Here is a 15,998-nt window from a genome sequence, read left to right on the forward strand (position 1 = left end):
TGTGTGGAAATTATATCATTGTATTTACTGATTGTCGTAGCACCATTGTTGTGTAATCCTGTTGACATTGTCTCATTGTCTTATTTGTGATGAACAACAACAAGGAACAGGCTTGCACTGGAAATTGCTTAGTTATATATCATTTGTCTGTCTACTGTACAGTTATCAAATTAACACTCTCCCTCTTAATTATTCATAAGCCTTGACTGTAATCTTGTTCCAGAGCTAGCCTTTTGTTACATGGATATGTGTGTGGGCTAAAGACATGATGTCACTGGTAGTTTTAAGCTGTCATGGGACCAGTTGACTCAAAGCATTGTGATGATAAACACTCATGTGACTTTTCATTACACTGGACTGGACAGACCTTTACTACAGTGACAGTGCGGGTCCCTTTTGAGCAAGAAAATTAATGCAAAAAGTATTGTCATAAATTCAGTCAAGAAAATACATACAACATACAGTTTAAGTGTTCAGACAACACTGAAAACCAGTCAGTCATTTACAGCATGAATCCATGTACAGTATTAAGAATTCTTTAAGGTGTTTGCTATTTGTTCTTTTAAAAAAAAAAAAGCTCAATTTATTTCTTCCCTCAGGGTTCTTTCATCAGGCAATGGAGTCAGCTCCAGCAAAGACAACAAGGTGAGAAGCTTAACGGTTGTGTGTATTTTATAATTTCTCCCTCATTGTACAGGGAAACAAAACAGAGCGGTGCAACAGACTTACACCAGTTTTTGAAGTCAGAGATGAGACCCAAAACATTAAGTAAGAATCAGACTGCAGGCAAGATTACAAGACCAGCAATTCTAGATGTTTTCACAAAAAACAACATTTGTATAACTACTAGACACAGTTGGCTAACGTAAAACAGCTTAGAATATTACAATGTTTTGACAAAACTATCTTACAATAAGTTGAATGATGGGAAGATTTCAGTTGTGACATTTTCTTTCTTTTTTAACATTCTCAATACCTTCCAATCACATCCTTTGTCCCCATCTCTGTACCTCTACCATCCTCACTCTCAAACATATATTTTCTCTATTTTTCCCCCTTCAGTTTTCTTCCAGTAGAGGTGCCTGGTCAGCCGTACCTGTGGTCAGCCCGGTAGCTGCTTCTGCCTGTGGACCGATGGAGATCGAGGCTCTACCCAGAAGTCCTGGAGGAGAAAAGAGGAGGTTGGTGCCTGAGTAATTTGGATTTTCTGCCTGATTCAGAGTCAATTCTTTTGAATGCCTGCCTATTTTATTTAATTTACATTTTTGGTTGAAATACGCTCCAGCCCCTTTTAATCCTAAAGAAGATAAGCACTGAAGAAAATGGATGGATGGCAATTTTTAAGTTAAATGTCAATTCATTCTACATACTGTATACCAGTGGCAGCTCAGTGCTCTCTGATAATGAGGAAAACAAGACCAGGTTAGGAAAGGTTGGGGTGGGCCGACTGATCCCTGTTGGTTGCTCAAAGAAGTGGGTGTATAGCTAGGTGTGTTTTTCATGATCTAATGCCATGAGAGTGGCTTAACATGGCTTATCCACTGACCCTGGCTTGCTGTGACCACGAAAGGCAGGAACGCAAGGAAGGAGGCAGAGTGTGTTTTTGTGTGCATTTACAAATGCCTGCTCTGTTGTGCGAGTGTGCAAAGTCAGGAAAGATTATGATTCTGCCTTTTTAATTTGATGTACAAAAAATGTGCTGGTACTCAATTAAGTTAAATACCACCCACATTAGCTTTTTTTCCATCTCATGGCTCATTGTTCCTGCTGTTATGCTGTATTTTTTGCCTCTCATTGCTCAGATTTGCTGCGTGTGAGCAGTGTATATAAATGTACTCTGTCTGTGTTTTGTCTAGGATAAATCTGTTATTTGTGGATGCATTTTCATGTGTGGTGGGCAGCTTGAGAGTGTGAATGAACAAGCACATTTACTTATGCTTACAAATATGTATGCACCCTCCTCTTATAAACCTGCAATGTCCCCCTATGTGTTCCAGTATTAACAAGTACTGAGGACAAATTGGTCTTGTCTGGAGGCAGGCCAGGTAGGTATGACAAACACTGAACCGTGCCATTGCTCTGGCTTTAACCAATCAATCGTTATGCAGTGGTGGGCTTTCTGATTTTGGCTTTGGAAAAGGGTTTTCTTGCGATGGAATTGTCTTGTGTGATTTGCTGTCTGTCCACTTCTGATCAGCATGAAATGCCAACCTAATCGTCGCAGGAAATGATGTAATGATTTGGGGTTTTTCAGCTTTGGATCTGTTCTGTTAAAGTCTTGTCGCATTTTAGTTTGTAGGTGTCTTTTACTTTCAGTCATCTAATGTCATGCTGTGCATCCTGGGAACCGCCTGCCCCTCTATAAACCCTTAGTCACAAGATATAACAATATTTGAGTATGAGTGTAGGTTTGCTTGCAAGTCAGCTTATGGCCAACTTTAACAGTGATGCTAAAGAAGAAAAATGTATTATGTTTAGTGGTGAGGCAGTAAGAAAACATTACTTGCCAGTGTAAAGTAGATACTCTTACTTCCTGAGCAGAAATACTCTGGCTTATGGGGAACAAAGCTTATTCAGATTTACAGCTCAGGCTGATCCTTTTTCAAGTAAAGTAAATTTCTGGTCAGTTGTAATAAGAGGATTGCCCGTCATTTCTGTAGAGCAGGAACCCTTTTTTTCTTAATTTATCTACACAACAGGATGCACAGACATGACCTTGGATAGGTCCAGTGCATAGACAGCGATGACCTATCACAGTAATTATGCTGTATCCTCTTCCTCCAGACTTTGTTGCCCGAAAGGTAAACAGCAAATCCAAAAGGCTGAAAATACTGATTATTCAGATTTTATTTTTCTTCCGCAATGTCCTTTTAAAACGCACCCTATTAATTTGGTGCTGTATAGCAAGGGCTCTCTGTGTTTTTACTTCCCACTTTGTGTCAGTTGTAAGTGTGTTTAAGCAGGATTAAGTTTACAACCTACTGTTTTGTTTTAATAGCGCCTACCAGGTACAGGCCCACATTGCTCTGTGGTAGTCCAGTGTTCCTGAGGCAATGTTGTTGAGCCTTCAGAAACGTATCCAATGATAAGGGAAAAAGTATTTTTTACCAACACTGACACAAGTAGTACAAGTTCTCGGGTATTTTATCAGCACAAGATATTACACTGAAATTACCTCTGAGTTTTTGTTTATGCTGTCACCCATGGAAACTGACTCAGTGGATATGAGGAGGATGCTTTCAAAGAGACATTGCTGTATCATTCATACTTTCCTAATCTCTGGTGCTCTTACCTTTTACCACCCACGCCTTCCTCCCTTGCTTTTAGTATAACATCTCCTTTGATTTTGCATGGACCACTAAACCCTAAGCTGTTTTCCTGATAACATGAGTAGTCAATCTCCTCTGTCTATAATTCTCTAGCTTTACCATGCACAAAAGAGAATAAATACTGTATATGCTTAAGCCTATTGCACTTGCATATAAATGTATGATTTAAACCCAAATCAGTTCTTAGCACGCCTGTATAATGGCGGTGTACTTTTTGTATTGTTCCCTTGCTGCGTTAATCGGACATATAGCTGTATTCTCTCCTTGTTTTAAGATGTCTTATACTGCTGTGTGTGCATCTGTTGCCTTCTCTCTAACCCTTCCCTCCCTTTCCTGTAAGCTACTTCACTACTCTGTGAACTTATCATAAGTGAGAGTAGATAACTCCTTAGATCAGTGCCATTAGAATGCATTCCTCACATATTATTGCCCATTGCTAACAATGGCAAATTTAAAAGGTCAGTGGAAGTTCATCTGCTGTCAGTCGAGTCAAAGATCATCAAGTTAGAAACTGTTTTACAGTGGCAATGGGAAATTGTTTGCTACCTTGCCTCTTACGCTCCCAGTGGAGCTGTCATCATGAATAAAAGCTTCTGGCTCCAGGCCTCCAGCACTGAATATATAAACACAGATTTGACATAAGCCATCAGACCTCAGCCGCTGGAGGTGCAAAGCCAGGTCACTGACGCTCCAGAGACATCCAGTCCACTTCACTTAACTCAAGTGTTCATGTCACAATACTTGTCACTGCACACTTAAATGTACATGCACGCTAGTGTACTGTGTAGCAGAAGCAATGTACTATAAATTGCATGGCTTATTCAGTATCCTGACAATCCCAGGCTTATCACGAACATGAACGACTTATTTATCCAGTCCACTAAAATAACATTTTTGTTATTATGATCACCACGATTTCTTTTGTCTGACTGTAGTTTAAAATAAACTTTATTATGGCCTAAGACAAAATAAAATGCAGTTCTTGGTGCAACTGTAGAGGATCTTCAAGGAACCTTGTTTCTCATACATGCAACGACAGACTACAAAGTCAGCCTGCAGTGAATTACAAAGAATTAAGCGCTTTCAGACTCATGTTATCAGCTGCCTCACATTCTCTTCTACTGCCTTCTCCTCCTCCTTTTTCTTTATACTTGTGTTAAACTAGCTGTTTCTTGGTGTTATCTTTCTCTCCCTCATTCATTTACATACAATCTCCCTCTCCTCTGTGCTCTTTTCATTCAGTGCTCCCCTTCCTCTCCCCCTCCCGTCTCACATTTTGTTAACCTACACTCTTTACATCCCCCACCTGTTTGTCGCCTTCCCCTCCTCCACCCTGTTCTCCCCAGGTCTCCTCTTCCCTCCATCCTTCCTGCTCATGTCTCATCAAAGCTCCGAAGCAGTTGGACACATCCAAGCAACTGACAGCGGCCTCAGCCTCTGTACTGAAATGAATTGGACAGCACACAGATAAATGGGAATGGCTCAGCAGTGACTCACCCTTGAAAAACGTCTGGTATTTGTGGTAGTGATTGCACCACATGGAAGGACACATTTAGTGTGAATGCAGAGATGCCTTATTAACTGAAACCTTCCTCAACACAAACTGCTCAAATATTGAGTCTGGTACCACCCCTCACAGACTGACACCTCTCCGTGCTTGCCATCACACTACCGTCACACTTGATACTGCCCTTTTCTTTTCAGCGTGTTAGTCAATGCCTGCATTTCCCTCCATGTTTCCTTGACTCACAGTCCAGTGACAATTCTGGACAATTCTCTTTCCTCTGCCATTTTCTCCATGTTGTTACACTTGGTATGTCTCTCATTCTGTCTCTCCTTTCCCCTTTTCCTTCCTCTGTCCTTCACTCTTAACCTCATGGTGAAACTGCCTGGCTGGGGCGAGATGGTATCAATGTGAGGCTTAGGAATTCAACTCCACTCTGCAAGGAAACAATAAGTCACATAGTTCCTGGGGGTTTCAATAAGTCCGCTTCTGCTCTCATTGTCATTCTCTCAAAAGTAGCTTTGTTTTTTTAAATAATATTTCAAACATTGTTGCTGTATTAATTTGATTACATCAAATGATTTTTATATAAGAATATATGATTTTATCTATGTTGTATTTAATCTGGCCTGCACATTTTATGGTTTTCTGTTTTTAAAAAGGTAGTTGGATAAGTAGGTCAGTATCTTTCTCATCTGTAGAGATTTGTCCAAGAGGTTATTAGCCTAGCCTACTACAAAGAAATAACAAGCAGGGGAGAGTTGTTTTCGCTCATTTTTTTGTTACGCATTTTAGAAGTGCTGCATTGATGCATTTTTGTCTTTGGTTGGAAGTTAGCTGTTTGTCCTTACTTCTGTGTTAAGCTAGCCTAACACATCCTGGACTCTATACTCAGAAATTAGATTGATACTGACCTCCTCATCCAACAAAGAAATCAAACCAGCATAATTCTATCAAAACATTTTAAACAGAATCAAAATTGAATGTAAATTCTTTGTGTTTTTAGTACACTGTAACAGTTTGTTTTGTGAACACAACTGCAGTGGTGTAGGCACAGTTGGAGGGTTATTATGAAATGACCCAACCATGAAGGAAAGGGTGTGATCGGCTGATACATAGAGCGGTCTATAGAAGTTGATATTCACTGAATACTTACGTACACCTCAGCTACACCACTGTTTCTTGCACAGCTCAACCAATGAAAATGAATTATTAATATTATTCTTAGTTAAATGTTTACAACATAACTGACCAAAGTATGTATATCTTTCTGAACTGTATGTTGAAAACCATTTCAGAGAATAAAGATAGGATTACTCTTGACACAGTAGACTATGTAGCTTTATGTAGCATCCTTTATGTGTGTTTGATCACACTACAGTGTATATACACTGATTTGGCTGTTGGGCTCTCGTTAGTACAGAAAACATCCTGGTATTTTTATCTTCTTTTGAGGTGTCTCAAGTTGTACCGTAGCTGTTAAACAAAGAAATCAGATTTAAAAATGATAGACGCAAGTTGGTGGATTGGTAAAAAGTTGCTGTTGACTATGAAGCACAGTAACAAAGGAAATCTATATGCAGTCTTACATTTGGCTGCTACTTTAATGGTTTAAACATTGGGATAGTTGGAAAAGATTCATCACTGAAGATCTCCCAATGAAATCTCTTTAAAAAAAAATCTATAAGAGACTACTTCTCCAAACCAATTGAACAGCACAGACTAAAGATGAGCAGCAACAGAGTACCTAATGGCTCTTTAATGTTTGGTTGTGTATCTGCCCCCCCTTACTGTTTTATTGCCCACATGAGGGTTGGATACATCCTCATTGTTTCCTTCATGGATTGCTAAACATATAGGAGTGTTTATGTACATTTGGTTTGTCAGACAAAGCATTGTTTCGTTCTTCACATCTTTGTGTGTGTTGTTCGGTAGCTCCTCTTCTTTTCAGGCACTATGTAGTAATATGTACTTCTCATGTTTCACTTTGTCTTCAGGCTACAGAAATATGAGGTAATTACTAGGCTGCTGGAAGAGCTTCTCTCCAAATCCATGTATCAAATTTTTTTGCTTCAGGTCGCTTCAAATTCAGAGGATATTACAGTTTGTTATTTCCTAGAAAAGTTATTGCTTTCTTTGAAGACTTATTTCCATGGGCTGAATCATGCTTCTTTACCTCTTGAGAAGACCTTTAAGGGCAATATTGTTTATTTTTAGGGCTTCCCTCTTTGGACACGCACCTGCCATATTGTTCTGGTAGAAAGTACAGTAACTGTCTTTGTACTTTCTTGTATTCCTGATAACAAACATTTCAAATTCAGTGGATGTTTGAATATACTTGCAAACCCACTAGAGCAATTATGAATCTGTGAATATGGGATTTGCCAGAAGCTTATTGTAAGTCATTATTTCAGATATATATTTTTTTTTATACATAAATATATTGTATTCAATAGATTTCACAGTTTTTTTTAGTTTTTTTTTTTTACTATTCTAATTTTGTTGTTTATAAAAAATCTTCTGATATATCATCATGGGCCAGTTTTGCACAGTCCTTTCATATCTAATGGATGCTGTAGGTAAGTTGTACAGCTGTATAATGCTGAATTATTTTATTGGTAAATTGGTTAAACACCTGCATTATCTCCTGTATTGTATCTGCTTGTGTTTATATTTAAACTTCATCACTTTTAACCCCCCATCTTGATCTACAACTTCTTTTTTTCTGTCTCTAGTATGCCTATAGTTGCTGACTTGATGGAGACGTGCATTGATGATGTCCTCAGGGCTCCTGTCGTTCCCACAGTGACAGCTACAGACGAGGCCGGACCAAGCAATGCCTATGCTGCCCCCAGTGTCACCGGGGAAGATCCTCTCAGCCTCAGTGGTGAGGCTATAGAAAACCTAACAAACATACCACAAAGTGAATTCAATGAATTGGATATTCTATAGGAAAATGTTGTTGACAGACTGGCAATTTGGTTTTGGAAGCCTAATCTTTAGAATAAGCCAGTGTAATCCTATAAATATCCCTAGTGTGTATGAAAATGTATTTGGCAGGATAATACAATATAGTGTCGGTGTGTCAGACTGTGAGATGGTGGCACCACCAACCACCACTCGGCTCTCAGCTTCACATCTAATACAATTACATTGCCTCTGATCACATTTTTCTGGTATTTACAGCAATAGCCTCACTTACATTAAGTCAGTCAACCCACACAGCTGATTATGCGGTTTGTGATGTTAAAGACAAGTAAACAATAGAGAAGTTCTAGACACTGAAAAGGGGCACATAATTAATATCACTTGTAATTTTAAATGTACATGTTTCATAGTGCATGCACTGAAAGATTACAATGTAGTTGTGTGGGTGTGTATTTAAGTTTAACACTGTCTGTCCAGAAACAGCAGCACGTCTGAAGCAGCTGGCGTTGGACAGCAGTCCTCTTCTTGCTGCTCCAAGAAATAACATCAATGTCAATATGGCCATGAACAATCAGGTGGGTGTTTATATAGTATTTCTGTACATTTCTAAAAAATAATGTAAGATGTAGAGTAGTAACACATGCAGTGTTTGATCAAAGCCCCAGCATAGAGAAATTACAGTACGGGGTATCATAGGATCATAGTGTATGGTCCAGTTTGTTCAGAAGTGATAACCATATGTTTCTCTCATTTTTTGTTTTGAATGTGTGTGTCCCATTTCACCCTGCTCCAACAGGAGGACGTGGTGAAGCTCACAGAGAAGTGTGGTCTGAGCAGTACAGGCAGTAGTAGCCCAGTTGTCACTCCACTGCGCACCCCAGAGGATCTGAAGAGTAACATCCTGAAAGCTCAAGCTGAGGCTGCTGCCATCAAGGTGAGGAACAGACCACACAAAAGGGAAGAAAAGGAAGTGGAAAGACACTCCATTGAGATTAAGTGATGCATTGTATTGTTTAGTGATCATACTTTGAGACATGTAAAAGGATAAACATCCCATTATCATTTTAAGGATAAAATAGTTTTAACAAGAGAACTCTTAATGCTGGTTACTCTCACCTTTTGATGCTTCCAAATTGGTTTAGGAAATTTAAATACAGCTTTATCTGTATGTATATTAAATAATAGTGCATACTGTCTACTTCCTAATAGTGTGGGCTTCAGAATAAAATCATCACAGCTACAGAATATCAGTAATTTGAAAAACATCCATGTTAATGTCATAGTTGTGATGTTATTCTGGATCAAGTGAGATTGAGATGCATGGCTGTATTAGTCCCTCAGCCCTCTGTCCATCTGTTTGTCTATTTATCCACTTATCTTGCTCTCCCTGTTTCTCCGTGTAGGGACCTTTGGAGGAACATGTGGTAATGGTTGGAGATAAAAACTGTAACTTGCAGGATGCTTCTACCAGGTACAGTATGCCATAATGTAATGTCAGTAAAATATATTTTTGATTATAATGAATTAATTCTTTATTAAACTGAACTTCTAAGTGTTAGAAATGATCAAGAAAATGTTTCTTCCAAGGATTCCAAACATGCAAAATATTCATAGGTTTGTTTCAGCCTCATGCTGCATTTACAACAATCTGTTTTCCTTTTTTTGTCCGTACGGAGCACACATGGACAGGAGAAAAGCCATTGTCACTTGTGCTCCATTGTCTTGAAACTGGGTCTTTTCCCTCCTCCTCCATCTTCCTGAGTCATACCAACTGTCAACACATTGTTTCAGCCAATCGCAGCGCACCCTGCTGCTAGAGCTGATTAACTACTTGAATATTCATGAGGATTATTAGCATAGTTCACAACATTACATCACCTGCAGCTCATCCTTACCACCCTCCACAGATTGACAAGCAAGTCGCTGTTAGAGGCAGTGGCTCAGGATGATAAGAGGAGAATACTGCTATATTCACAATATATATTATACAAACAATATAAAATCCATTTTAAATGTTTTACCTTTTTCCCCTCGTCTTTCTCCCTGTACCCTATTCAACTCTTGATTTATGTTGAATTTGTTTATTGTTATAAGGAGATTTTACTCTGTATTAGAATTGATTTGATCCTATCTTGTGAGTCAGGTTTTTTTTTTCTTTCTCTGAATATTTCATGCTAAAATGTGCATTATATGTAGATACACCAAATCATTGGCACAAAACAAAAATATGTACCATCTGTTTCCAGGTTAAAGGTGCGCACAGGGCGACTGGGCAGTAACTCGTCTCTGTCCGTTAGCAGTCGTGCTGACATCCAAGACTCCTGGGACCTGCTGAAGCCAGCCTCACTGGTCTCATCAGCAGGCGCCAGGTCAGTCTGTGTACTAAATGCTTTTGTGTTCGGTTTGTACTTTCTGTGTACAGTACTGCCCACTCCTTACATCCTTACCTACATTTTATTCAAAACAACCATGTGCATCTTCATGAAATCCATTACATATTATAATTTAAGTTTTTATTTTATTTTGTATTATTTGCACATGTACTTTAAATGTGTATATATATCCAACAATAAGCCAACAATGGCTTATGAAGATACTTCCCCCTTATAAATATAATCCTACTTTATAAGACATTTTTAGGTATATATTGACTATAGATATTGATTAATCACTATACCTGCTTTATAAGGATGGGGTGAATTGATTATAGTTTACTATGCCTATAACTTAAAACACACCTATTGAGTATTCACTTAACCTACTTAAGCTGTTAGGACCTTGAGAGTAGGACCGAAGAAGAGGCTTTGACCATTCAGATCTTTCTTCTTTCCTTCATAAAACAAGTATAATATACATTTCACAATGATCCATTGGAGACAAAGGTGTTGCTTGTTCTTTGTAGTCTCTGCTGACATCTGTTGGCATGTTTGAGCAATGTGTGTGTATCTGGGTGTGTTGAGTCACATGACTTGACTTCTGCCTGGATACTGCTGGTGTCCTTGCTCAATAAGTGTTTACAGGATGACACAAAAATACAGAGACACGCAGTGGCTTGACCGGACTGTTCACAAAAGCTGTTAAGACCCAGGCTTATTGGTGCAGTAAATGCTCATACTATCCAGGCTGTTTTTGTTTCTCAGTAATCAATTAGTCAGTCACAAAACATCAAGAATTGTTTTCATCACCAGTTAATAACTAAACCCATTTGTCTTGTAACTTTAATATCATTGTAAAAATACCCTGGGGATTTGGACTGTTGGTCGTATAAAACAAGTAATTTGAAGTCTTGTCTGATGGGCTCGAAAAATGAGGGAATGAGAAAAATGCTCCAGTAAATGTACCAAATAAATCTGTTTTTTTAATATTGCTCTATCTCAAGAATGAGTGACTTGAAATACATTTCTGTTAATGTTTGTGTGAGGATTTTTCTGTCAAATGGATTCTTTGTCCATTGCTCATTGTTTCTCTTGCTCTGCTCATCAGTGCTGAGAGGCTGACTGAAGATTTAAACCCCTCTGTTCCCAAGATGCCCTCTGAGTCTGCCAGCGAAGGCATGGCAACAAAGGTAACATGATTTAAATGGTTAAATTACTTATTGTGGTGCATTTACATTTGCTACCATGGGAATAATAGCCATGAATCATTTTACAGGTGTACAATGTTAAGTGTTAAATGTTGAAAGCAAGGGGAACTTGTATTGGTGTCTTTGTTTGTATGTTGTCGTTAAAAAATGGTGTCATTCTGCAGGTTAAAGCAGAGGAAGTTGACCTGCAAAACACCGCCCAACTATCTGACAACCTGATAGATTTCACAGATCCAACTCCTGTTGTAAGTGTCAGCTGATTGCAACGAGTTGTAATTTATTAAATTCCTGAAAATATATTCATCTAAGTCTGAATCTTATGGACAAGCTCAAGTACACTAGGAAGGAAATATTGGTCATTGCAGGCAGTAAGCCAGCGCCCTTGACTAAAGACAAACTCACTCTAACCTCCCAACTGAACTGCACCAATACATCACATATTCACCCTCATTCAGAAACGTTAAACCCAGCTGTAGCCCCCAAAAGAGTGTGAACATAGCTCCAAAATCTATTAGGAATAAGAATTTAAATTAATGTTAGTGATGATAAACATTCACAACATTTATTAATATGTAGTGAGAGAAACTGAACTTCAAAATGTAACTTAATTCGGGACATATGTAATGTAATTCTGTGTTTTAGTAGTAGTGTTTGGAACTATACTGACAGTCACAAGTCTCACTCTAGGAAGAAGTAAACCTGTATCAGCAATCTGGGGTCACACATGGGTGAATGCCTGCCCAAAAGTTTGTATAGTCAATAGAGCGTGACAACATTTTTCTGATTGTCTTCCAGCTGCCACCAGTGCAGCAGCCCAAACCTGTCATCACACCTCGCTGGATCATTCCTACAACTGCTGTGAGTGATTGATCTCTGGGTTTACCTGTCCAACTCCTCTCCCGTTCAGCTCTCTATCTGGCCTTTGTTTCTGCCTGTCTTTCCCTCCACAGGTTCTTAAGAAATGTTTTAGAGGGTTTTGATGTGTATTTAATTGTCTTCATTTGTGTCTGTTGTCCTGAAACTGGTGATAAAAGGCTTATTGCACTTGCTTAGTTGCTGTTCACTTTGGCTGATTTAGAAGCTCCGTAGAGTCTGACCTCCTTCCTTCTCCCCCATCCCCTTCTAATGCAGCCTCCCGGCGTCTTTACTAACGGCCTGCTCGACCTTGACCCCCCTGCTAAGGTCAACCCTCTTCTCCCTGCAGATGGGGGGGCAGCTCTCACCCCAGCCCTCCCACACCTCGCTCACACGTGTAACACCGTCTCCGCCAGGTAAAAATTCTCGAGAGCCCAAATCACTTGCAGGTTGTTTTTTTACAGCAAGCTTGGTAGTGTACTGACCCCTGCTGATGAAGCAGGAAAAGGCCTCCTTTAGCTCAAAGCAGAGTTTGAGGGTGAGCTGAATCACTTGTAATTCCTGCTTGGCCTTGCTACTTTGAGAAATCATGAGCTCCCTCTTGAGGCTTCAACATTGTTTCTGTCTGTCAAACAGTGGTAGTCACTACAGAAGTTGTTCATCCTGGAGGAGTCCATGATAGACACAGCAGAGGTCGCAAAATAGCAGATTAAGTCTGTTGCAACAAGTTATCATTAAATCATCAAAGTTATCATATTGTAAACTACTCAAATGTGTCCCTAATTCCTCATGCACACAGAGAAAAATCATGTAAGTAGAGTTCAGAATGATAGCTATGCATCGCACAAAGTGATGGATATTTTATCATATCAGTTTTATTTATGAATTCGGCAAAGGAACTTTTTAAAGCAGTATATTTCAGGAACCGAATGCTCATAACCTTTCAGTCAACATTAAAGTGTAAGTTTAATGCCTTTTCCTTAAAAGCAGTCTCTCTCTCTGATGCAGTAATTTTGCCTTCCTGTGTCCCACAGCACTGTGGGTCAGCAGCCAGCCTCGGACAATGGAGCCAAACCCAGAGGTCTCCTGACCACTGAGCTCTGATGGAGAAATGAGGAGCAGCCATCACAACATTTGTCACCCAGACTGCTTTCCCCACCTCACCCCCTCACCCATCCACACACAAGCAAGCTGGGCCAGGTGTGCTGAACACTGAGGGCCAAGAGGAGAGTGGAACCAGGGAAGTGGCAGCTTACAAGCACCACAAACACATTTAAACTAAGTACACAGGACAATAATAGGAGTATGATTACAGTATCACATGGCACAGACTAGTTGAAACAGTTAAAACAAACACGTAGCACCAGTATTAACATTTTAGGAACACCTAACTTGTGAATCACCTGTTTGACTTCACTGTATGCTACCTGCCATTTGCTCCATCCATCCAGTCAACCAAACCTCGGTCTTTAATAACTACCACCAACTCCTCGTAGACAACACGTGATGAAAACTGTTGTTGTTCAGCTTTTTTTTGCTACAGAGGTCAAGTTGGGGCTGACACAGTAAAATCTCATGAAACTGTAAGGTATGTTGCATAAACGCATCCACCATTGACTTGTGACTTTAAATGGTAGGTTGTCTCTTTTAGTGCTGCTTTCCCCTCCCCCTTTTTTTGAGTCATGCTGTTGTATCACTGGTAATTCACACCACTGGATCCCTGCTACCCTGAACTTTCACTGTACACTCACTGATCACACAGCATGTGGAGCAGCTGAAGTACACTGGATGAAGGACTAAAATGAAAAATCTCTTAAAAAAAAAAAAGAAAGACAGACACTGACTTAAAATGTTGATTCTAAGAGATAAAAGCACCTGGACTCTTAACATGAAACGTGACACTGTACTGTCCTTGTAGCACACTACAACCCTTCTTTTTTTTTTTTTTTTTAAACTCAACCGATACTACATGTGAAACTCGACTGTTAGCAGCCACTGGATATGAAAACTTCACTGGATTATCTTTGCAACAATGGACCTTGAAAGGATTTTTTGCAATGGATGACAATAGAGACGACCTCTTTGGTTTTTAAACTGATGTTTTTATTATCCTGCTCTTATTTTCTTCTTTTTTTTTTTTTCGTTGTTTTTTTATGTTTTAATTTGCCCTTCGCAGTACTTTTTGCATTCGCACACATCGGTACCCTCATCATTAGAGGTTGAACATCACTAATGAAAGTTAGTTCTGTGTCTCGTTTTGGACGCTCTATGTTCTGCTTCTCTGTGAACTCTTGGCTTCGAGTTTTAATGTTTAGTCTAAAATGTGATTCCTTTTTAGTTTGTTTTCACTTAAAACCACTGCTTCCACCTGTGGCAAGTTTTGATTCACGTTAATTTTAACTTCTAAACCGGTGATGTAAATGCGCCACGTGAAGGCAAGAAGCCGCTGAATTGCTGTTGAAACCTTTAATTGAGCTGTGATCCCTGGAGGTGAACGCCGTTTCTCAGTTTTTGGATTACCTAACTGGATATGTGAGTTCATTTTGGACCCTGTTATAGAACGTGGTTCCTGGTATTAACACGTTGTAGCTACTGCCCTGCCTTATGGAAATGAATGTATTCGAATAGTCTCATCTGAGAATGCTGGAGATGCCACAGTATGTAAACATCCCTGAGAGTTTTATGACTTAAATTCACAATTGCTGATGTAGTTTATAACTGGAGGAAAACTTTTGAAGTATCTTAAAAGCTGATTTTATGTGAAATTGAGGCCTAATTCTACATTTTCTGAGTTATTAATGAAGTATATCAGGTTTTTTTTTTATTTCAGTACCCCATACATTGTAATCACAAAGTCGGGACCCTCATTCAAGTTATATCTGTGTAGTTTTTTTTCATTATGTTGATTTCATTATCTGTCTTGAACAAGGGAAGCTGACTGTTTTATAATGTCTTCTTAGCAGTGACGGTTATTTATGCTACTACTCATTGTAATTGTTCAAATATGACATGTTGTCCAAAAGTGTTGTAGTATACAGTTATAATGTATTGTCAGTATAATGGCATCAGCTGGCTGTAGATATGAAGTAGATTTATATATTTTTTTTGAAAGTTATGTTGGCAGTATTGTCACTACATACCGAGAAGATTTCAGCATCAACGTGTTTTCTAATTACTGAAGAAGTAGGAAAACGTGTAACTGATCCAACTGACAGGAGAAACACTGAGATCGTGATGTCTCAAATGCAATTTTATATAAACTTATTTTTTTCTGGAAAATCTGATCATGATTCAGTAAAGCTTTGCTACAGTAGGAGTCAGTTGTTTTCATTCATGTTTGTTGTTTGGCTACTGTTGAAATGAATTCCCTACAAAGGACATTATCAGTGATTTCATTTGTATGATATATATGTGTGGATGGATGGATGGATAGATGGATAGATAGATAGATGCATACATACATTCTGATTTTTGTCTTGTCAAGCCAGCTATGAAACACTGACTTCAGGAGGTAAGAAAAAAATATATTGCAATTTTGCAATTCAATTTTTTTTTAAATTCATTAATGAAGCTCTCGTACTGTATCTGTATCAGAAATGTAGCAATAACAACTGACTATGTATTCAGAATGATTTTTAAGTGATAGCCTGGATCTCAGTTTTATTATAATCTGGGTTACTAAGTAACAAAGTGTTTTTTTTGCCATTGCAGCCCTCCACAAGGTTTTAATTTATTCCTTCTTTTTTAAGCACATCATCCACTGAAGTATAAAGGAAAAACCTTTCAAAACAATTCATGT

At 38.8% G+C, this 15,998-nt stretch overlaps 1 protein-coding gene across 3 annotated transcripts in view; it reads left to right on the plus strand.

The window, feature by feature from the left end:
• epb41l5 (erythrocyte membrane protein band 4.1 like 5) overlaps positions 1-15,515 on the plus strand; it is a 33,671-nt gene extending 18,156 nt beyond the window's left edge. For 2 of the 3 annotated variants that reach the window (XM_051404700.1, XM_051404702.1), the window contains exons 15-26: positions 600-645; positions 1,063-1,181; positions 7,569-7,720; positions 8,239-8,336; positions 8,558-8,695; positions 9,165-9,232; positions 10,008-10,130; positions 11,245-11,326; positions 11,509-11,589; positions 12,140-12,202; positions 12,476-12,615; positions 13,234-15,515. In XM_051404700.1, the coding sequence (XP_051260660.1) occupies positions 600-645; positions 1,063-1,181; positions 7,569-7,720; positions 8,239-8,336; positions 8,558-8,695; positions 9,165-9,232; positions 10,008-10,130; positions 11,245-11,326; positions 11,509-11,589; positions 12,140-12,202; positions 12,476-12,615; positions 13,234-13,303 (1,180 nt within the window). In that variant the 3' untranslated portion in view covers positions 13,304-15,515. The remainder of the gene's footprint in view (positions 1-599; positions 646-1,062; positions 1,182-7,568; positions 7,721-8,238; positions 8,337-8,557; positions 8,696-9,164; positions 9,233-10,007; positions 10,131-11,244; positions 11,327-11,508; positions 11,590-12,139; positions 12,203-12,475; positions 12,616-13,233) is intronic. The other variant, XM_051404703.1, reaches the window with a different exon arrangement.
• Positions 15,516-15,998: the final 483 nt, after the last annotated feature.

The sequence above is a fragment of the Dicentrarchus labrax genome, unplaced genomic scaffold (assembly GCF_905237075.1).
Source record: "Dicentrarchus labrax unplaced genomic scaffold, dlabrax2021, whole genome shotgun sequence".
NCBI lineage: Eukaryota > Metazoa > Chordata > Actinopteri > Moronidae > Dicentrarchus > Dicentrarchus labrax.